Here is a 25027-nt window from a genome sequence, read left to right on the forward strand (position 1 = left end):
GTGTGTACTTACAAGACCTCTTGCCTTGGGGCTGCAGTCGATGCTGGCTGCCCCCTCAGCCCCAGGAACCCTGGACCCACTCAGCCAGGTGCAGCTGCCTGGCCCAGCACCAAGTGTGAAGTAACCTGGAAGGCCGAGGAAGAGTCTGCAGCACCCCTTCGCATCCCCCAGAGTTCCTTATTTTATCTCACTCGGAGGTAAGCAGGCCAGGACTGTGCCTTAGGGAAGCTTGTCTTGATTCTGTTATACTCGTACATATTAATATCGTTGAAGGAAACCTCAGGTAGTTTCCTTTTACTTCAGAAACTCCTCGGACCAACAGCATCTGTCATCTGAGAACTTGGTAGAAATGCAGAACCTCAGGCCCCACCCTAGATCCACTGAATCGACATCTGTAATTTAAGATGCTCCCAGGTGACTCTTGGGAACATTAAGGACTGAACCAGTGGCTTAATCATTGTTTCCCAAGTTGGCTTTACGATGCCTGGGCTCCATCTTCAGAGATTCTGACTTAATTGATAAAGGTTGTGGCCTGGGTATCAGGATTTTTAAATGATTCCAAGGTGATTCTAACCTGCAACAAAGTTTGAGAACCACTGCCTAAAGTACTTGCAGATTTTTCTCCTAGACCAGTGCTTCTTAAAATTTAATGGGCACAGGAATCACCAGGGGATCTTGTAAAAATTTGGATTCTCATTTGGTCATTCTAAGAAACAGATTCTGCAATTCTGATGAGCCCACAGGAGATTCCAATGCTGCTGGTCCAAGGACGTTGCTTTGAGAAGCAAGGCTTTCAGACATTTTAGAGTGACCATCGGAAAGAAAGGCAGTGAAATAAACACGCGAAAAACCCAACTGTGCAAAACCCAACTGTGCAATACCCGGACCTGGGCAGCAGGATGGTGTGGGAGAAAGACTTCAGATTCAGTTAAGCAAACTAGAATTCTAGTTCTCCCTTTACGAGCTGTGGAAGTTTGAACAAATTCCATAATCTCTCTGATCATTAGCCTGCTTACCTGAAAAACGAGCATAAGAGAGCCCATCTAGTAGAGCTATGTAAAGATACAAGGTGACCTAACATTCCAGGAGTTCCTGTAGAAGAAAATCGAAACAAGGAAACAAACTCTAAAAACTATATTACAAGAAAATTTTCTTGAAATTAAAAAAATACATATTTGAAATTACATATTGAAAGAGCACACCACAAACGTTGGACGATCAACACAAAACAACTAACACCAAGATCTATTTTAGTGAACTACTTGGCTTTAAAAAAAAAATGAAAAAAAAATCCTTAGGAAATATAGGCAAAAACAGCAAACGACTTAAAAGGGAAAGAAAATTAGATTATTATTTCAATGTTAGCAGAAGAAAATAAAGTAACATATTTAAGATATACTAAGAAAGAAAATGTGAGGATTTTATATCCAGCCAAATTTACTCTGAAGTAAGAAAGATGCATACAAGTTATCAACATGCAGACTTTGGGAATTATTGTTTTTCCCATGAGCCCTTCTTAAGGGATCTACTAGAAAACAAATATCAACAACCAAAATGATTAGCAAGATATTAAGTACTGATGATATTCAACATAGTTATTTGTAGAACTAAGACTAAATAAAGATTAAATGGAAGAGGGTATAGTATGTCCTGACTGTGTTGGGATGATAGTTTTGAGACTATGGTATGTGAATTGTTGGATAAAATAAATAAGTGATTATAGATATTTTATTCCAACATCTCTTATATCCTTGACAACCATACTTATCAGTGTGGAGGAAAGGATATATAGATATAATACTGAAGGGGTGCAGTAGAAATACCAAAGTCTGTATTTGAATTGGAAATTACCTCTGAACACTTGACTTAGAAACAATGACTAACCTAGAAGTGATAAATAGCCCTAATAGCTAGATTGTGGCTTTGAAATACTGTTTTCCACTAAAAGATACCAGGAATTCTTGAAGAATTGGTTGATATCAGGTTTGGTGTGGGAAATGTACAAGATGAACCTGGAATATCTTGTCATACCATGTATCAAGCAAGCTTCCAATTATGACTAGAGTCATATCACAAGGACCTAGCAGCCTCTTTGAGGGGCTGTCATGGACCAAAGATGGGCAACTTGAGCTTCAATAAGGATAAATTGCAATGGATTTAAGCCATTAAAACATCATATTTAAACCCATGATGTCCATAATGATATTTAAAAAACAACTGACAATTTTCAAAGATTAATAAAGAACCAACCCATTGCCTTGATAACTGATAAAGGTAAAGAATTAAACATTATCCTGGCTTTCCTGTATATACTATAAAAAATTATTCAAATACAATTCACCATATTAACACATTAAAAGAACAAAACCATATGATTATCTCAATAGATGCACAAAAGGCATTTGGTAAAACTCAACTTCAATTCCTAATAAAAACTATTGGCAAACTTGAAATAGGAAAAAACCTTAACTTGACGAAAGGCATCTATTAAAAAACCTCATGTAACACCATACTTAATGGAGACATAGTGAATGCTTTCTTCCTAAGATTAGGAACAAGGGAGGGGTTGGGGGTCTCCACTCTTACAACTTCTACTCTACATTTTATTGAAAGTTTTAGCCAATGCAAAAAGGCCAGAAAAAGAAACAAAAGCTATCCATATTGAAAAGGAAGAAGTAAAATTATCTTCATTCATAGACATTATCAATTACATGGAAAATCACAGGGAATCTAAAAAAAGCTACTAACTAGAAGTAATAATTGAGTTTAGCAAGGTTTCAATATATAAGATCACGATACAAAAATCAATTGTATTTCTACATACTTGTAATAATCAGTAATTGAAATTAAACAATAGCATTTAAAATAGCAGCAAAAATATGGAACTTAGAGAAAACTCTGTCAAGGCATGTACATGACCTGTACACGGACAACAAATGCAAAGCTGTATGTGACAATATTGCTAAGTGAAATTTAAAAAGACCTAAGTAAATTGAGACATATACCATGTTCATGGATTGGAAGATTCAATGAATATAACAAATATGTCAAAGATATCAATTCTACCCAAATTGATCTATAAATTCAATGAAATCTCGATCAAAATCCCTGGTCTTTTTTGTAGAAACTGACAAACTGATTCTATAATTCATGTATGTCAAGAACTGAGCTGGGCTGAGAGAGTGCTGAGCTGCCAGATACAGAGTAATTGATTAAAGCAACAAGCCAAAACAAAACTAACGGTCGAGCCTTTATAGTATAAGCAAGATGTTAAATGGCTAAAGTGCCACCCTCCTCTTCCATTTTTTCCCCAGGAAACAGCACCAGTTGAAGGTGGATCAGCACAGATGTGAAGAATTGACTGAAATCTTTGGGCGTTCCAAACAAAAGGCTCCTGCAGCATTATGGACCCAGGGACCAGGAGGAGAGAGAGGAGCAGAAAAGTACTGAGTACTGTGTCAGAGTGGAAAAGTGTCAAGTGTCCCCGCCCCCACCACCCTCATAAGATCTTGACAGAGGCAGCCGAGGAAGGTCTCTGAAGAAGGCCCTGATAAAGAGGCTTCTAAATGGAGGTGTCTGGGATAGGAATGAAGATATACTAAAGAGCATGGCCAGCCCGGGGGCCTGAGTCCCTGACTGCAACTCCTTTAAAGGTCGCATGCAATGCATTGGCTATCACGAAGTCTGGTATAGGGAGGGCAGTTTTACCCCTCATAAGGCCTTCCAGGTAAAGCCTTTATAATGGCGATGGTAGGCCTGATAAAAATCCACATTGTCGGCCAGGAGCTAGACTCCTAAATAAAAAGATGCAGAGGTACCAAACTAGCCTAAACAACTTCGAAAAAGAACAAAGTTGGAGGGCTAACACTGCCTGATGTCAAATTTGTAGGCATAAAGTCATTTATAATATTCCTGTAGTTACAACATCGCTCTCATTTCTGATATTGACAATTTTTGTATTTTTTTCCGTAATCAGTCTGGATAGAGGTTTATCAGTTTTAATGATATTGTCAAATAATCAATTTTTCGTTTTACTAATTTTCTCTGTTGTTTTTGTTCTCTATTTCATGTATTTTTGCTCTGATCTTTATAATTTCCTTTTCCTACTTTTGGTTTAACTTTTTTTTCTGGTTTTTGATGGAAGCTAAGATCATTGATTTGAGACCTTTCTCTTTTTCTAACATAGACATTTATAGTATAAATTTCCTTCTAAATACTGCTTTAGCTACATTCCAAAATTTTCAGTATGCTGTGTTTTCATTCAGCTCAAATACATTCTAATTTCCCTTTTGATTTATTCTTTGATCCATAAGTTATTTAGCAGTCTGTTAGTTTCCAAATAATTCAAGATTTTTCCAGATACCTTTGTTATTGATTTCTAATATAATTCCATTGTAATCAGAGAACATACTTTACATAGCTTGAATGTTTTAAAATTTATTGAGACTTGTTTTATGACCCAAAATATGTCCTATATTTATAAAAGTTTTGTGTGTACTTAAGATGAATGTGAATTTTGCTGTTGGACGGTGTGTTCTATAAATGTAATGAGATACTTGGTTAATAATGTCATTCTTTTATATTCTTACTGATTTTTCTGACCCTCCCGAAAGCTCTATAATTTTAGATTTGTCTATTTTTCCTTGCATTTCTATCAATTTTGCTCCCTATATTTAGAAACTGTCGTGTATATAAACATTTAGGACTGTTGTATCTTCTGGATGAATTCACCTTTTATCATTACGACAATGTTCTTTGCTTTGGAATCTAATTTGTCTGATGTATTGCCATTCCAGCTTACTTTTGATTTGTGTTAGCATGCTGTACCTTTTTTCACCCTTTTAACCTAATTATGTCTCTGTGTTAAAATGAGTTTATTGTAGGCCAAGGAAAAAAACAACCCAATTTCTAAAAAATAGAGAAGTTGGATAGACAATTTTCCAAAAAAGATATGCAAATGGCCCCCAGCCTTGGGTAGCTTCCTCTCATGCATGGTCTGAGGAATGCTTCTAGCTGAATAGTTGAGGGAAATCTTATACAGATCTTTAGCTTTCTCTCAGTTCCATCTCTTCAACTCAGGGAGATGACCAAGTTCTTACTGACCAAGGTCTTACTGGGTTCCTTTTGCCTGTGTTGCACCATGAAACCTTTCTATAGGCTGTAAGTTGGGACAATTGTAAGGCTAAATGTCCTTGGTGCTTGATGCCCCATGTCTTGAGAACTGTCGTTTTGTCTATTTATTTTTATTTTTCAGTCGTTTCAGGTGAAGAGTAAATCTGATTTCTGTTACTCCATTATCTTAGCCTGCTTGGGCTACTATAACAAAATATCTAACAAAATAAACTGGATAGTTAAACAATAGAAATTTATTTCTCATAGTTCTGGAAGTTGTGAAGTCTAAGATCAAGGTGCTGACAAGGTAGGTTTTATTCTGAGGTCTCTTCTCTTGGCTTGTGGGTGGCAGCTCTATCTCTGTGAGCTCACAGGGCCTTTCCTTTGTTGCCTGTGCCTGTAGAGAGTTCTAGTCTCTCCTCCTTCCTATAAGGACACTAATCCCATCGTGGGAGCCCCACCCTCACGGTCTTCTAACTTAATTACTTCCCACTGATTGCACCTCCTAAAATCGTTACATTCAGGGTTAGGGCTTCAACATAGGAATTTTGTAGCAACACAAACATTCAGTCCTCTATAAGGACACTAATCCCATCATGGGAGCCCCACCCTCACGGTCTTCCCACGGATCGCACCTCCTAAAATCATTACATTCAGGGTTAGGGCTTCCACATAGGAATTTTGTAGCAACACAAACATTCAGTCCATAACATCCATGTTGGACAAAGGCAGAAGTCTCCCCCAAATTGTGTTTTGAGGAAGACTAGATCTACAAGATGTTACTAGTTTGTGTACATATAATTGACAAACTCTGGTTAAACAGGTAATTAGATTGTTTTACTGTAAGAATTCTCTGTCTCTAATGGACTAATGTGCAGTGTAAATCTTCAAAAGGAAAATACAATACTAAACATTTCCCAAATGTATTGATCACGAAACCCTAAACATGGCAAAGACCTTTGACAGGTCCCACTATTCTGGACTTGCTATTTATTGCAACACTACGTACCTATTAAATGTGGACCCTTTTGGGACATGAACAGAAGTTTCTTTTCTTCTTGATAGTTAAAGTGTGTAGTGTTAAATGTTTAATATACATCATCTCATTTAATTTTCAGAGTAATCAGCTCTATCTGATACTGATTAGAATTTTACAGATGAAGACATTAAGGCTTATAAAAAGGTTAGGTAATTTTACCAAGGTCACATAGCTAGTAAATAGTGGAAATTGGATTTAAGTCTATGTCTATCTAGTAGAGCTAAACAAAAAAATATGGAATGTTATGAAAATATTTGTTTTCAATGGTGGTGACTATTCCATTTCCAACACAGGGTTGCTAATATGCATGGTTTTCTACAAAGCCCAGGTACAGGAACTCTCCCTTTGACCCCTGCCATCTGCGTGGAAGAGGTGTCACATGGTGATGCTAAGAGGTGTATGCACATGGTGGTCGAGTATTTATGTTGGTACGAGAAGCCTGGAAGGTCAGGAAGGGTGCTGTTCCTGACCTCTAGGTCATGCTACTGACCTTGTCCTAGGGCTGAAGTCCTGGGCTGGCCTTCTGTCCAGAGACATCCCTGTCTGTCATACAGAGCTCCTTTATAATGTTTCTGTGTTTAGCCACCATCCTGACAGGGTTGGGGACCTCTCTCAGGAGGGTCTTTTAGCCTGTCCACAGACCTAAATCTTTCTTTCCATACACATATTCAGGTCTTTCCATTTTCTTTAGGCTCTCACACATGAAATACTTAATCTTTCAGCCACTTTTCTCCTATACTAGGGAAGGAAGCCCATCAACACTAAAAATAATTTGCCTTTCTTTGAGGGCAAGGCAGGCACATTCCTATAAAAGGTGACGGGGGGAAGAGAAAAACTTGTCTATTTCTTCCTATAGAATCTTACTACTGACATTTAATCCTCTCGTTCACATTCTTCCTCCCCACCCTCTCATGGGTCAGTCTATCACTGTGCATGCTATGGGTGCAAAATTAAATTATATATGGGACATAACTTGTATATTGGAGAAAATGTGTTGCTTTCTATTTCATGAAAACTTTTCAATGATTCCATTTATAAAGGAGAGATCTTTTTGTCTGAGTAATTAAAATACTCTCTCCCTAAGCCATGAGTAAGTCGAAATAATGAATAGCAGAAGCAAAGAAGAGAGAGAGGGAAACCCAATTTATTGGAAGTGAAAAAATATATAGGTAAGTCACCAAACTCATGCAGTGCTAGAGCGGAGACCACCACAAGCACAGCTGTCTGAAGGAGCAGCTGACCTATAATCAGACCATACCAACCTCTTGCTGCCTGGGGGAGCAGGTGCCCCACCACAGAGAGAAATGGCCTGGACAGCAGCAGAACTGATTGCTCAGTCACCTCTGATAGGATCAGCCCATCCACACATCCCTGTTCATCCCACTCTCCATCAGAGTTCCAGCTTCCAGTCATCAATCACCTAAACTTTCCTCCCTTAATCTGACCTAATTCCCATCTACTCCTCCCTTTTTCCCCTCCCTAGTAAACTATTTCCTTCTGCCTCTTGAGATTCCCGATTCCCAATGTGAAGTCAATAAACACCTGTGTTTTTCAATCTCTTCTCTGAAAGTTCTATTCACCTCCTCACTTCACTAAAAACAGAGTGTATCCTGGGGACACATTTCTCTGCAGCCCTCTCAAATGGATGATTTCTTTTCTCTTATGCCCAGAGTGCTTCAGCTCCAGCCTTACCCTTCAATACTAATTTTAGAGTGTTGTTCCCTCTTTCTTCCTGCAAACCTCTCCTGTTCCTTTGCGGCTCACACCATCTGGTTACACCACTCTTCCTCCTCCGTGTTAGTCACCTAGGAGCTTCTGGGTCTTTCCTCCTCATTTGCAGTAAAACTAGCTTTTATAAGCAACTCGGTTTTCTCCTTCATCCCTACGCCTGTTGCTCTTCTTGGTGACTTCGACATGTCTGCTGATGAGTCCTCCAATGGACTCTTGGTTTCTTGACTTTTTCCTATTTGCGGTGATGTTTTCTTGTACTTTACCTCAGTTATCCAACATGCCCAGATCTTGGCATCAACAAAAATGGCATCAAAATTTCAAACACAAATATCTCATTCTGACTACAAATACTAGCCTTCCAAGTTTCTTGAAGAAGTACCCTTCCTTAAAAAGTGCTTTTATTTCTTATGACCTTCAGTTCATCCATCCCTCTTTAACATATCTCCCATTACCCTTCATTTCTCTTCTTTCTTATCTTATATTCTATGACTCATCATAATAGTTTCTTCCTTGCAATCCTTAACATCCTTGCCCTATTGAATGAGGTTTAGAGGTCCAATAAGCAGCATCCTTCTTCCCGCCTGAGTTCTGAGTTATTAAGAGATAAAATTAAAACCCAGGCAGAGGAAAGCAGATGAAGATGTCATCTTTCTGACTGATACAGTTAATCCCATGAAATGGAACTTAATTTTGCAGCAAGGATGGGCTTTCCATACAAAGTCTCAGACGTATCCACTCAGTGATGAATGGAACAACTGCAGCCAGCCCCTGTTATTCTGTCACCTCCCAAAAGAGGAGCAGTACAAAACATATGTTCGCTGTGGGCTGCTGGATCCCAAGAGAAAGATGAGAGAAAGGTGTTGGCTTTAGAGGCCCCCTCACTGATCCCCACATTACCAACATAACTCACTCCTCTCCACAGAGAGAAGTGAGGAGCAGTACAGCAGTGAACTCCCTCTACGCGGAAAAGCAGCATTAGGACCTGGCGATCCCCTTCCCCCAGTACCCCTCTTCCTCCATCGCACTTGCCTTACAGAAGAGCCCAGTTTTCTGGGGTCTTTTTCCTATCAGCATCGGAACAATAGCAGGTAGTCTTTAAAATACTTTAACGTATTTTCTCTCATTTGTTCATTATAAACACCACAGGAGAGAAACTGGACAGGTAGAATCACTTATTTTATAGGTAAGAGAATTGAAGCAAGGTGAACTTACTGTCATACGTTACTGTTGATATGGTAAACTCAATTTATGTGAGAGGAAGTGGATTATAATAACGTGCCTTTTGTCATGTAAGGAAATGTATTCAGGGATTATGGTATTGGGACACGAACCATTATTTTTCTTACCATAGGACAGATGGGGCCATTACTTCAAAAAAGAGGTGTTAGTATTCTCTTTCCATAAAAAGTACTGCCTCTTACCGCATTTGTTACTAAAAAAGCAAACATACAAATATATAGAAACACTGAATTCTCTGTACAGTACCTTGCTCAGAGTAGGCATTTGATGTTTGTTGAATAGATATATATGCATACTACATATCTAAAAAAAAAAGTTTTAAGAACAAAGAATACAAAAACAATCACCTAATTAACATGGCAAAGGCATTGATAATACCTGAAGCCAACTGCTTAAGTTAAAAGAATGATTTGAAGAAGCCATTTAGATGATCAGCAACAAAGAGTTACCCAATTTATCTTCTCTGTGTATCAATATCTCTCCCCACTGCATTCTGCTTCTGCCTGTTTCTGTTCCTCCCACTGTTTTATACCTTAATTGGCCAAACTATTAAATATTTAAAATATTGGTTGTACTTATTCAAGAAAGAAGTCCATTTAATTTTAAATTAAGTGAGCTGCAACACTTCTGTATATTCTATTATAGGTTCTAGTCAATGAATAAAGGAAAAAATAAGTAAAAGGCATATAGATTTTTTCAAAAAGTAAAATTATCTTTATTTATAGATGACATATTGTATATGTAGAAAATCTTAGGGAAGCTCCAAAAAAAAAAAAAAATACTAGAAGTAGTAAGTTTAATAAGGTCTCAGGATACAAGATCAGTATAAAAAAATCAATTGCATTTCTATATATTAACAAACCATTATAAATTGAAATTAAAAATACCATTTATAATAACATAAAAATGTGAAATAACTAGGAGTAACTTTAACAAAATATGTGCAAGACCTGTACATGGAGAACTACAAAATATTGCTAAATGAAATGAAAAACAACCTAAATAAATGGAGAGAGATACTGTGTTCACAGATTGGAAGACTCAATGTTGTTAATTTTCCCCACACTAATTTTTAGATTCGATGCTATCTCAATACAAATTCCAGCAGCTTTTTAAAAAAGTACAAGAGAAAAACCTGATTCTAATAGTTATTTAGAAATGCAAAGAATTCAGAATAACCAAAATATTTTTGACATAGAGAAAATTAGAGGACTTACACTACTTGATTTCAAGATTTACTCTAAAGCTATAAAAATAAACATAGTGTGGTAATGGAATAGGAACAGACATAAATCCATGAAACAGAACAGAGCGTCCAGAAACAAGCCCACATATATATGATCAATTTATTTTACACAGAGGTGCTGGCATAAAGGGGAAAGTATAGTTTTTTCAGCAAATGGTGTTGGAACAATTGTATATCTATATGCAAAAACATGATCTTCAACTCATAACTTGTGTCATACACAAAAATTAACAACAAAAAAGAGAAAGGTTCATAGGCCAAGAAGTAAAAACTAAAACTATAAAAGTTTCTAGAAGAAAACACAGTAAAAAAATCTTGAATTATGCAAAGATTTCTTAGCAAAGACACAAAAATATGAACCATAAAAGAAAAAATAGATACATTGAACTCAGCAAAATTAAAACTTTTGCTCTTGAAAAATACTTAAGGAAATTAAGAGACAAACCTTAAGCCAGGAGAAAATTTTACAAACCAAAAGTGTATCCAGAATAAGAATTCTTACAGCTTAAGAAGATCTTGATTAAAAATGAACAAAAGATTTGAACACTTTACAAAAAAATAAGTATAAATGGCATATAAGCATGAGAAGATGCTCAATATCATCAGTAGTTAGGGAAATGCAAATTAAAATCACTATTGGAATGACTAACGTGACAACAGCAAGTGGTGGTGAGGATTTGGAGCAACTAGAGCCCTGTACATCACTAGTGGGGATGTAAAATGGCAGAACTACTTCAGAAAAGAGTTCGCAGATCTCTTAGAAAGTTAAACTTATGCTTACATATGACTCATCAATTCTACTAGGTGTTTACCCTGAAGAAAAGAAGATCCATGTCCACACGAAGGCTTGTACACAAATGTTTATAGTAGCTGAATCCATAATACACCAAAACTTGAGTAAACATGTCTATTAAAAAATGATACATAAGCAAATTGTGAAATATTTACACAATGAAATATTACTCAGTGATAAAAAGGAATGCACTACTAATCACACAAGGACATGGATGAATCTTAAAACATTATGCTGAGAAAGGGAGCCAGAAACAAAAGAGTATATACATGTATAGAGAGAGAGATTCCATTCACATGAAACTCTAGAAAAGACCAATCTAATCTTCTAATCTGTAGGGACAGAAGCATAGCAGTGGCTACCGAGTGAATGTGTATATGAGAAATTGAGTGGGGCACAAAGGAAATTGATTTAGGTGATGGATATGTTCTTGACTGTAGTAGTGGTGATGTGGGTATATACATTTGTCAAACCTAAGAGAACTGTATACTTAAAATGCATACATTTTACTGTACATAAATTATATCTTAGTAAAGTTGATTTAAATGAAAAATACTGAGTGAACTGACACATTTACTTTGTTTCTCTCTCAAAATACTGTTCCCTTTTGGACTTCTATAGGCAACTCCACAATAAAACAGTTGTGTGAGACTGGACAAGAAGTTATTACTCTGAACTGAGCAAGTTTTGCCATCAGTAGAATGAGTGGATTATATTACATGACTTCATTCATTCATTCAATAAACATTTATTAAAGCCCACTATGGGATAAGCACTACACCAGGTTCTGGAGATATAAAGCTAAAAAAGACACCAATTTTGCCCTTAAGGAGTTACGGTCTAGTAGAAGAGAAAAACAAACTATTATATGATTATGATACAAATTATGTATACTTAGGGTATGAGAATTCCTAAGAGAAGTACTCTTCTCTGGTGATGCAACACCTGAGTTGGGATTTGAGGTACAAGTAAGAGGTAAAGAGAGGAGAGAAGGCAGAGTGTGCTATACGGGCAAAGCGCCAAAGGAGAGAGACATACTATGTGTTCAAGGTACCTCAGGTAGCCTAGTAGGTCTAGGACACAGAATTCATCCTTGTAAAATCAGGGTGTGTCTTGATTGAAAAAGGTAAAAAAGATTCCTCGAGTTTAAGCAGTATGTACATAGAGGTCTTGTACAAAATAATGATACCCACGATATAATAGATCACCTTATAAAAGGTAAAATAACTATACCTCCAGTTAGGATCCTTTCTGTTACGAAAAAAATCTTTTGGCTTGTGTGACAAAACAGTCCAGGGGTAGACTGGTGATGTGTGACCTGGGGACCAACAAGGTACACGGAGCAGCTGTTCACTCTTTCTGTTCCCAGGCTACAGCACCTCCTATATCTTTTACATATCCAGCTTCCCTGAGAGATTAAACCAAAGCCTTGTAGTCAAGTTTCACTGGTCCTCATTGGTCTGAGATTTTGCATGGATCCTGAAGCAATCCCTGTGGCCAGGGGGATAGTATATGGTGACTGGCCTGGCCAGGACCTAGAGGCCCTGTGGGTAGGAATCAGCCTCACCTGAAGTACTTGGGGGTGGGGTTAGATTACCAAATAAGAATTAGAGCCTTTATGGACAAAGGGAGTCTTGACACTGAGGAGGAATTATATTTTAAGGAAAACGGATCCTGACAATTTTCAGAACAAGTCAGGGGATTTTGGAACAAATATCTATGGACAAATACCTTCCTTCATCTTCCATATCCTAGGACGAATCAACGAAAATTCTCACAAAGTGATGTGAGAATCAGAACACATACACAAAAACCTATCACTCAATATTCTAAGCACTGTATTAGTGGATGAACAGTTTTATGAGAACAAAGAGAAGGGCAGAATTCTAATTTGCAGCTCCAGCATATCATGGCAATAGAGATATTTTAGTGGAGCCTTGAAAAATGGAGGTCCTTCTGGCAGAGACAACATGCGTGGCAGAGCTGGTGGAGGACCCGCATGGAACCTGGCAGGAGCTGTCGTCCAGGGTAGTGGCTGTGTGTGTGAACACAGGAATGGAAAGAGCAAACTGTGGAGAATTTGCCCTGCTTTGCAACAGAGCCTGGGCTTTGTCCTTTAAGTAATGGAATGCCATTTAATTTCTTAAGCATTTAAATGACCCAATTGGATCTGTATATACAGAGCTGCAGGAATGGATTAGACTTTTCCTCTGACAAGAAGGAAGGGAAGAAGTAAACGGAGGATAAAGCTAAGTTTTGAAGTGGTAGATTGAGAGGGAGTTCAAGCCTAAAGTTCTCCATTTTCCCTATGGAATTGAAAGAAAAAAATACATGCTGAGTGTGAGGGGGTGCTATGCAGTTAAGACAAGCTGGAAATTTCAGTGAGCCAGAATGCTGCATTACCAAAACATTCTGGTAAAAAATATTGTTCAATAAACTCTTCTATAGTATGAGGTCATATATATTACATTAGTGGGTGAATTGAAATATAGAAGAGCAAATTACAATCTATTAGTCTATTTCGCCATGAATGCCAATGCCATAGGTAGAATAATTACATAAGCAACACTGGTCACTCAGATCCTTGTGAGAACTGGCAGAGCAGATGTGAGGGGGTGTCCAGCGATGTAGGAGATAGCACAGGAGAATGCAGGAGGAAGGAAGCCAAGAGAAGTAGTGTGAGGAGGTGCAGTTAGAGATGGAGTGGGCAAGACAGCCTGACTGCCCTCAGTGCAGTATTTTAACAAGCAGCCAAGTTAAGAGACAATGTGCATGGCATATGGCCGCATGGCTGAGAGGGGTTTGTGAGAGCAGCAAAATGTGTGGCAGCCTACTAGGCTTGGCTTTGGGATTCAGATCTAGTACTGGCTGCAGATGCCTGTTCCAAATGTAAGGATTTCCTATATCATAATCCATTTATTTTTTTATAGACATAGTCTTAAATTATCAGATAAAGTCATCAAATGCTAATGAGGTTGGACATTTTTCATATATTACCTTCTACCACTAGACTTTTAAGACATCATATTTAAAATTAATTGCCAACATCTTATATTTTGCAGTTTAAAAAAGTCACTTTCAAATACTTTTTCTCATTTGGTCTTACTCAATCCTATAAGGTAAACAGAGCAAATACAATAATTTCCTGCTGCCTGTCCTTCTGCACCTTCCCCCACATTTGTAGATAAGAGATTAAATTATCTAGGGACGTACAGCTAGACTCAGAACTGTCCGGTCTAGTGATATTTTCTACTCTACCGCCACACTGCTGCTTTTAAAAAGGCTTACGAACATGCTCCTAAAGAAAAAGGCCAAAGATGGGTGTATCTGTACAAATCTGACCTTAATCATTTAAAACTCTCTCTCTCAAACATATTTTTTCTCAGCTTCTCAGAGTGAGGGAAGGAGGGAGATAACAGCCATGGGTGTGTGCTTATCCTTGTGATGAGTGTGCATCTGCACACACAGAATGGCAAAGCACGTGATTCTAACTGTGTCACCTTCAAAAGCAATAAAATAGGATTTATTAGGAATCAGTCACTGAATAAATTTTGTCCTCAATAAGTCAACAAGGGCCAGATGAATAAAAGCATATATATATAATGAAGATTTTCAAATTAATACCTATTTATATTAAATTCTACCACAGTTATAGTATTGTGCTAAACCTCATACATTTCCTAATAAATACTCTATAAATAAATGACTCAGGAAATACATTTGGAGAAAACAATACAATTCTAGGCATTCAGTAAGAGTATCAATCTATTGATTTAGAGTTTTGTTAAAATGATCAGCATCTTGAATTTGAACCTAAAATCGAAAGACAATGGTTTTTGGATTCTTTCCATATACAATTACTTCGTATTGCAGAAGTGGTAGGTCCTTAGGAAATAATATATAATTAGACACTTCCCTGATAATGAAGACCAAAATAAGATTGATGTCTTGCACAATGTCTTCAGTCCTAGAATGAATGTCTAGAACCTACTTCTAGTCTTTCTCTTTACCTAGAAGTAAATCTCATTAAACCAGCCTTCAGCAAAAGTGGATATGGTTTTTATTTTTCACTCCCTTCACTAAATCCTTAGGTGTCATCTCTGTATATTTCCAAAGTAACAGAATTTGGCAACAGGCCTTAGCAGTGTCAAGACTTCTAATCAAGAGATGGAAGGCTAAGAAGTTTGAACAGATCACTCCAGAATTGTATCTTTTTTCAAAAAATAATGAATAAAATACTGTCGGATGGACATAACTGTATTTGACCTTCCCCAGTAGAAAACTTTAAGGGAGAAATAAAGTAGAGAGAGATCTAGAAGATCTCTGGTGAGAGAAAAGTTGTTAAAAACACCAAAGTACATTTGAATTTCTACTTAAAAGCATGATCTTCTTCAAGTCTTCCCACATCCTACCCCACCCCTGGCTCTGAGTGAAGAGCAATTTGTAAGACAAAACAGTACATCAGAGATAAATTTACAAACTGACATAAGAGAATTGTCCCAGTGGCTACATTAACCTCTTCAAGTTTATTACAGTATCTTTAGTTCTTATTGCATATATTATTACATGCTTTTTACAAGTCAGGATTATATATATATAGTATGCTCACTTTAGCAGAAGTTATGTCTATTGCTTCTCTCTTGGAAATCAGCAGCATGCAGTGCAATATTTGGTGTGCAGAGTTATTGTTTTAAAAAGTGAAAAACTAGTTAGGTTCAACTGAGGAGGGAACATGATCTTTATTGGCTTATATACGAAGTTTAATTTTGGTTTTATGCAGAGTTTGCATAGTTCATGATTAATTTCTAATGAAAAACTAAATATGTTGTCAGTGACCTTGAAGAAGATCAGGTGACAGTAGCAAACAAAAATATTTGAAGAAGAGGCATAACTTTTAAAGTAGAAAGGTCAGCAAGAACTGCCTGAAACAAAAAAACAAAAAGAATTATTAATATCAGTATTCTAATCAGCAAAGTGAAGCCTATGAAATAAGGTAAAACAGAAACACCATTACAATGTAATTCTGGTATTGACACAGACTCTAAGTTCTTCAGATTTGTCCTAAACCTCTGCGATGAAGCTACAAGTTCTGCCCTTCTCTTGTCTGAGTATCTTAATGTTAGAATATGTGCAAAATGCTAAAACGTGCAGTAGAAAATAATCTGGACGTTAGCCGTGAGCCTTCTTCAAATACACAAGGTAGCATGAGTTTATAAGAGGTCTAACATTTCAACTTGCTTCTATAAATAAACGTACATTATGAATCCTAGTCCTGTTGTACTGGGATAAGGAGTAACTGATTTCAGGAAATCATTTTGAGATGGAAGCAATGTTGATCCAGTTGCAAGACGCATAAACATCCTCTTCCCTTTAAACAAAGAATGTAGCAACTATTTTAAGGATAAAATTTGCATTTCTATGAGCGATAAATAGAATAATAGGGTAAATCCCTATTTAACCAAAAGATGTTTCAGGTATAAATTATACTACTGAAAAGAAACCAGCTTTAAATAATTAACCCACAATTAAAAACAACCAAAAATTCCATGCATCTTTACTATATATCATCCAAACACATGCTCTTTAACTCTCAACTAGCTCTTCTTCGTTCTGTGAGCATAACACATGGACCTGAACACCAAAAAGAAAATGCAACATAGGACCCAACAGTTTCTATTAAAATTACTCGATACCTTGTTTCCCATAATGGGTGTAGTGGTTTCCTATAATAATCTTCTTTATGACTCTTTCACAAGAAGATTATTTTCAAGATATTAAGGAATTTTGAATTCTTAATATTACTTAGCTCAGAACTTACAAGTTTTACCTAATTTAAAAAAATTAGGTTATGAGTAAAGTCTGTCTTATGCATTTGAGACTAAAGTGCCCAAGACTGGCAATCTCTCAGGAACTATTTCCATCCCATCAGAGTGAAACTTATCCTTACTTCGGCTGCAGCCAGAGATGTCACCTCCATCAGGTTTACTGCTCGGAAAGCAAACACAGCAGCTGCCAGGACTGGAAAAGAATGCACACTATTTCAATTGCTGGCCTACTCATCAGCCTGACAAATTTACTGCTATGCCCACAACCCACTACCAGAGCTCAGAACTAGTGCTTTACACAACTGCATGCCCGCATTCTGAGTTAAGGTCTTACGATGAATGGAAATTGTCTCCTCTGGAGAACAGTGCTAGATAAACTGTATTTCACAATTTGGGGAAATACAGTTTGGGGAAATATAGCTAGATAAACTGTATTTCACAATTTGGGGAAAAAGAAAAATTCAATGTTCTTTAAAAAGCCATTTTATAAATTGTTTCTTCCATACTTATAACTTAAATTATAAAAAATTTTAAATGATATGAAGACTTAATGACTGTCTTATAAATTAAGATCTATTTTGATGCAGATGTTTCTTACTGATGCGATAGAGGCTTCTGAAAAGTTAAATGAAGAATAAATTTTTAAATATATCATATCATGTTTCATTTGTATTGAGGAAACATCCTGATAAAAATGTGGTGATCATTACTTTTCTTAAAAAATCTTCATAATATTTTGTTATATTTTTATTTTTATACTCATCATTGAACTTTCTTAGAGTGTCACAAATGGATATATCTATGGAGAGAGCTGCTATGGAATTGATCTTGACATTTGCATCAATGTTAGCTATAGGAAAAAGTTGAAACTTTGGGGGGGAACCATTATGTGATATCTCGAAGGTCAATATTATACTTTGAGTAGAAAACAACATTTGGATTTTTGCTTCCATTAAACATAGGCATATATAAAAAAAGTAATGCTAACATGCAATACTTCTCATTATAGAATCTACCATAAAACCCCACGTGAGAGGATGAGTCACTGCGAGCGATGGACTCATGCAGGAGGCAGGCATCCCTGATAAGGAGACAGTACTGTCTGGAGATGACTCTTGGTTTTTTCCCCACTTTTTTTTTTTTTCCCCCCATCACCAGTGGTGGTAATACATTTACTACCCAATGAGTTTTTGAAGTTTAGGAAATGAATGGTAAGGAATCTTCAGAATTCTTTGAAAGACTGGTTTCTAAGTATACTGCATAGCTAATGCGAATAGATAAACAGCAGTTAATTCTAATACCAACTCTATGAGTTAAGTACTACTTTTAGCCCCATTTTACAATGTGGAAACAGAGGCACAGTGAGTTTGGGTGACATATTCAGAGTCACACAGGTAGAAAATAGTAGACTGAATACAACCCTGGCTCTGGCCCAAGCATCTAACCAAAATGTGATGACATTATTGAGATTGAAGGTAAGCAGTAATGACATCCCTAACATGGGAATCTATGTGCTTTCCTAAGAACTATTTTCTCTGCTGTTGCTCAGAATGGGTTTCTAAAGATGGCGTGAAGGATGACGCCACGGTGGTCCCGGGCTCCCTCAGGTAGGAGGCTGAGGCTGAGGAGGAGTCAGGACCCAGGCCTCTTAATTTCGCCAGACAGAGGCAGAGTGCAACCAGAGGCTGGGAAGCACAGGCATTTTTCTACAGGACAACAGATTTTAGACAGCTTGGCAAAAAAGCATTAGAATTAGAGAGAAAAATTCTGGGGGAAAAATAGTAGTGGTGAAACAAAATTTAAAAGGTTAAATCAGCTGGGATTATCTAATATGTAACAAGGCATAAAAGAGATCTGGGATGAAGAATTTACTGTTTAATTCTTTAAAAAGAGAAATACTTTAAAGTCACTGAGCTTCTACGTTCACAGGAATATCAAAGAAAACCAATTATGTGAACCGGCATCTTCTTTATAGTCTCCTAATATCTGCAATCACATTTGATGGTGGAGACATTTTAGAAGCCAGGGAGTGTGATCGTCACTTCCATTTTCTGTGTATAATTTAACAGAGGTGGTAAAAGCTTGACAGGATGGTCAAATTTTCTGCTGTAGCAGGAAAGAGTTTTACATGGCGGGAAATTGTTTTTCCAAATGTAGATAAGAAGGGGAAAAAAGAGTAGTTCACTAATTGACCTCAGCATCCAAAATGCTTATGTGCTCATACCCTTTATTTATCTTGGTGTCACATCACAGAAGTTCCTTTCCGTCTGCTTCATGTTTGCTTTGCCCAGCCCTTCCACAGAACAGGTTTGTTTGCCAAGGAGAAAAGGTCTATACTTTAGGATATTTTCAAAATCACGTTTCATATGAAATATAGAAATGCTAAGTTTTACCTTTGGTCTTTTAAACTATTCTCATTAATTTTAAGTAACACTATCATGGACATTAAGACACCTTTGCTTTAAACTGTTTAAAGGCTCTAATTAATTCACAATTAAAGCCAGAAATGTTTACTAAAATATTTCTAACAACTATAAAATAACTTCCTTGAGCAAAAAAAGGTGGATATGAAATACTCTGACTAAAAAATAACAAAATATTTAAAATAGTCAAAACGAATTTGTATATATCTCTATAAAATTATCTTCCCTGTGCTCTTTATTTGAATTCCATGGTAGGGGAGTTCCTATCAACCTGGTTCCATTTTAAAAGGCATTCAGGAAAAGCAGTGTGGATTGCTTTTCTACCTATTCATCAGTAACTTTTTTATTAAGGCACTGAGCTCATGGCTTTGCGCCTGCTTAGAGCAAATGAGATATTCAGCATTCATTTAGCTCTCTTATACTTCTATTTGCTGAGGGTGATAAGTTACAGAATGAGAGAATTTAAATTGAAAGAGGCCTTGAAGGCCTTCCAAGTCAACATTTCTTTCATAGTAGAAATTCTCTTAACCCTTCAGGTGACAGTTAAAAAGCCCATTCTACTTTTGGAAAGTCCTAATTATTAGAAAGCACTTTCTTATACTGACCCCCTTTCTTTAACATACTCGAATATCTTTTTGAAATGATACAAAAAGCTATTTACGATACTTTTCAAAACTTATGACATACCCTGAGGAAAGTTATTTGGTGGAAAGTCTAAAATCCTGTTGTCTGAGAAATGGTAGCAGAAAACATGTCTGTCTGGCCCGGAAAACAGAAGACTTTGGAGAAAGGATGGGATGTGAGCGTAGAAAAAAACATGATGATCTCTGGTTTAACAGGAGTATGTTTTAGCAAGTCGGTATTATCCAGAAATGAAATTGGCCACCTGTTAAGACAGGAATTACCCTGTTCTGAAGTGTACAGAGAGAGGATGAGGACTGCCTAAAAGAAGTTATACCTGATGACCTCCAGGACTCCTTCTATCTCTAGATTATATATATCACTGTCATTATGTATATCACTTCATCCAAAAGGGATGAAGGCAAACCATTCTTCTTTAACTCATATTCGTATGGGCTTTAAAAACAATTGGGATAGAAGGATACGAGGAGTTGTTAAAAATATTAGTAAGTGATAGACGCCTTTGATGACAGCAGGGGTGACATTTATCTTCATAGCACTTTATTATTACTTTAATAATCCTTTTCAAATGCCACCCAATTCCTCTAGACCTCACAGCACTCAAGAGTATGTTAAAATGGTATGTAGAGAATCTTCTATAAGAAAAGGATCTTCTTCAATTAAGCATTATTTCCACAATATCCCAGAAAAGTGTCTTTACAATGCTACTGATACAAGGTAAGGAAACACAGGTTAACACAGTTTAAAAACTTGTTCAATATCACACAACTGGAGAAGGTTGGACCCAGCACTCTGCCAATTTTTTTTTGCTCTCCATCCATTGTTGTGAAAACCTTATAATATTTATTTGAATTTCCTGGTAATCCCAGTGATAAAAATAACTGAGTCTACTTTGTACAAGAGAAGAAAAATAAAGTAATTAATAAGAAATCCGCACTCCATGTGTTATCATACAGTTGTCTTGTGTGATATCTGTTGTAAGAACTGATTAATTATTAAATAAGTGATGAAAATGTGGCTTCCTGAAAAAAACATGAAATATGTTTGGTTTTAGAAAATATCTAAAAGGGGAAATTCAGCCACCATGGCAGGAATTAGAGACATAAAGGAAAAGGTTTTGAATTCAGTATAAACTGAAGTCCAGAAGAGCTGAGATTTCATTGGTGCAGGAAGGCTGAGTGTCAGTTTGGATTTTATAGGGCAGTTGAGAAGGAGCCCAGAACAAATGCTAAGACAGTCAGAGGAGTCCAGAGTAGAATGAACACCTACACTCCGTTGCACAGACCTCACAGGTGCTGAGAGCTGGTGAGCCCTGGCTGGACTAAAAGGAGGACAGGAGGAGAAATGGACTGATGCTGGGCAGTTACACAAACATACCTAGAGAGCAGAACCTCAGCACTTGTCTTCTAAGGCAGTCATATCTATTAAATGTTCATGAATTAGAAATGACAGGTAAATGCACACTCAAACTCTAATTAGAGACGGCAGATGTTAGAAAAGAAAAAGACTTCACTATAGAAACAGCATGAGTTTTACAGACAAGCACTTAATCTTACCAGCAAGAATTTCCAGAGAGTTGTATCCTAGAATTCTATCCCACAAAAGCAAGAGTTGATCTGTAGCTAAGTATCCGGAGAAAGCTCGAACCATCCATTTAAATGATATGCGAAGTCTGTAAGCAAAGAAAAAATAAATTTTACCAGTGTTTTTTTTTCTCTTACAAACAGGCAATATCTGACAAAAGGCTGGCAGAGCCCAAGCAATTCTTTTGTTAAGGTAACTCCTCTGTGAGTCTTAGAAATCATCTGGGCGTTTAGAACTCAAGTACTCTCGTAAAAGGTGCAAAAGTGCTATGGTGAGGAACCATGAGTCCTCAAGTTAGTGGTCTCAGAGTATTAAGAGGATGACTTACGTTTGCTGGGCCCCCCTTTATGTTATATAGTTAGTTCATCCTTTAGAAAACTCCCTTCTACCTTTTGTTTTTCAGGGTGTGTACTAATTAGCTATCGTTGAGGTGAACTTATAGTCTTAACAGTTTCAGGCAAGCTGTGATCATTTGAATTTTTATTCAAAATACTTGAAAGGGTGCTTGATACCTGAATATTTTTCCTATTCAAAAAATTATATTACACACGCCCGATCTCATCTGATCTCGGAAGCTAAGCAGGGTCGGGCCTGTTTAGTACTTGGATGGGAGACCACTTAGGAAGACCGGGTGCTGTAGGTGTTAAAAAAAATTATATTTCTACATTTCAGTCAAATGGCTACATAGGATGAATAAAATAAAACAACAGGGAGGAGTTTTTAAAGACAAAGAAAAATAGTTTTAATGCTATAAGGGACCTTAGAAATAGATTTCCGATATCAAACCCTTCATTTAAAGATCAATCAGAAAAATTCAACTGAATTCCATTTCGCAAGAAAAAAAAAATTCTAAGAGGTATAAGATCCCACTATTTGTAAGTAGGTTATGTTACAATAGCAATTTATCTCTGGAATCAGGAAATGAACTCTTTGGTTTTGATGCCTTAAAACATAAACTAGTTCCTCACATTTCTGTACTATTAGTATCTAAACATCATTTTTCTGCCCCTGAGAGGTGCTAGCCAAACTCTGCTGGAATTGTTATTATATAGATAAATATTTGGGTTATCCTCTTAAAGCAAGAGAAAGGAACTCAGAGGTCGCCTTTGTTGGTGCCATATTCTCTTAAGACTGAAAAAGATCCCCAAGTTTCAGAAATTCCTCAATATGAGATAACTATCGTTCTAATAGAACAAATGCAAAGTAATATTGACAATATTACTTAGTTTTGGTTAGTTTTACAATATCTGTTTAGTGATGCCAAAGAAACTTTTGGCCACTGGATATTTAAAATTTTTAAAATTCATTGGACTCTTAAGTCTAAATGATTAACTTCCACTAGCTTCATTTTGCTGGATCTCTCATAGTGTCTTATTAGAACAATAGTATCACACACTGTGCTCTCCCCATATACAGCACAGAATCAGTTTCTTAGAAATAAAGTTTAGTGAGCTATAATTTATGTACAGTAAAATTTATCCTTATTCATGCACAGTTCTATGAGTTTTATTAAGAACCAATGGAAATTTTAGAACTGAAAAGATACAGTAACAACAAAAACAAATTTCCTCATTGGGTGGATCCAACAGCAAAATGAAAATGACCGAAGACAGAGGCAGTGAATTTGAATATAGATCAATAGAAAGTATCTAATCTGAACCAGAGTAAAAGGACTGAAAATAAAATGAACAGAGCTTCGGGGACCTGTGACATAAGACCAGAAGTTTTAATATCTGTATCATTGGAATCCCAGAAGAAAAGGAGAAAGAGTATGGTGCAGATAAAAAAAAAAAAAAATTGACGAAATAATGGTCGAAACTTCCTAAATTTGGCAAAAGACATAAACCTACTGATTCAAGAAGTATAGCAAACCTCAAAGAATATAAAGCCAAAGAAATCCATGCCCAGATACAACAAAATCAAACTTCTGAGACCTAAAGACAAAGATCTTGATAGCAGCCAGAGAAAACAAGGACTGAGATTATTTCTTCCTAAAATGTTTGGCAGAATTTGCTAGTGAAGCCATCCGGGCCTGGAGTTTATCTTAAAGTAGAATGTGATTAATTAAAGATGTACATTATAAACCTCAGGGCACTATTACAGCACTAGACTGAATGTTTGTGCCCCCCTCACACATACGAATCAATTTATATGTTAAAACTCTACCCTCCAATGTGATGGTAAATATATAATATCTTTATCCCTAGTAATAATTCTACTATGTCTGATATAGCCATTCCAGCTTTCTTTCGATTACAGTTTGCATGGTGTATACTTTTCTATCCTTTTACTTTTAAAATATTATCATTGTTTTCATTTTTTATGTGGCTTTCTTGTCAGAAGTATGGTTGGGTCTCCCCATGTGGCAGTTTGTCTTTTAATTAGCATGTTTATTTCATTTACACTTAGTGTAATTGACATTATTAAAGTAATATTAATTGACATTATCTCCTATCTTGCTAAATGTATTTTATTTGCTCCATGTTCTCTTTATTCCTTTTTCCCTCTTTTCCTGCCTATTCTTGAATTGAGTATTTTTTAGTCTAATTTATCTTCACTGTTGGATTATTATTTATATCTTTTTTAGAACTTTTTTTTTATAGGTACCTTAGTTCATTCTGCTATAACAAATTACCATAAACTGTGTGGATTATAAACAACAAAAACTTATTTCTGACAGTTCTGGAGACTGGAAGTCCAAGATCAGGGTGAAAAAGCATGGTCGAGTTCCAGAGTCTTTTTTTCTTAAATTTGTAGGAATTTGACCTCTTTTTTACTATTGTGCAAGGGATATTTGAATGTAACCAGACTTTTCTTTACTAGGATGAAGACACTTAGTTTATTGCTAAAAACTAAAATTCTGATATTTTTTTTAACTTGTTTGTATACTTTAATAATTAAAAGGAACAACTTTATTTTAATGACGTATGATAAACATTAAAATTCTTATGTAGGAGAAAGTATAAAAATTGAACTGTCAAGCTAAAAGTCAATTTTTAAAAGGCTTTTGTCAATTAAAACTGATGATGCTGGAAGGTTTTTAATTCCAAATATAATTTCTTTGATATAGAAATATTCAGGTTATCTAGTTCTAGAGTAAGCTTTGACGCTTTGTGCATTTTATCTAAGTTATCATATTATAGACATAAAGTTATTCATAATATTCCCTAATTATCCTTAATTAGCTTTTTAATATCTATAGAATCAGAATGGCATCACCTCTCTCAGTCCTGAGTTTGATGTTTGTATCTTCTATCTTTTTTAAATTATTATTCTGGCTAGAGGTTTGTTCATTTTATTCTTTTTTGAAAGAGCCAGTTTTTGGTTTTGTTGACTTTCTCTACTGTTTTTATATTTGAAATTTCACTGATTTATGCTCTTATATTTATTATT

At 36.2% G+C, this 25027-nt stretch overlaps 1 protein-coding gene across 9 annotated transcripts in view; it reads right to left on the reverse strand.

Moving 5' to 3' along the window:
- Positions 1-10343: 10343 nt before the first annotated feature.
- The window catches only part of TBC1D19 (TBC1 domain family member 19), a 107223-nt gene continuing 92539 nt past the window's right edge, over positions 10344-25027 (reverse strand). For 8 of the 9 annotated variants that reach the window (XM_025051783.1, XM_006918947.3, XM_015595037.2 and 5 more), the window contains 3 exons: positions 21607-21722; positions 17108-17178; positions 15204-16082 (listed from right to left, as the gene is read on the reverse strand). In XM_025051783.1, coding sequence (XP_024907551.1) covers positions 16008-16082; positions 17108-17178; positions 21607-21722 — 262 coding nt within the window. In that variant the 3' untranslated portion in view covers positions 15204-16007. Of the gene's footprint in view, positions 11275-15203; positions 16083-17107; positions 17179-21606; positions 21723-25027 lie in introns of those variants that run through there. The other variant, XM_025051782.1, reaches the window with a different exon arrangement.

The sequence above is a fragment of the Pteropus alecto genome, unplaced genomic scaffold (genome assembly GCF_000325575.1).
Source record: "Pteropus alecto unplaced genomic scaffold, ASM32557v1 scaffold5, whole genome shotgun sequence".
Taxonomy (NCBI): domain Eukaryota; kingdom Metazoa; phylum Chordata; class Mammalia; order Chiroptera; family Pteropodidae; genus Pteropus; species Pteropus alecto.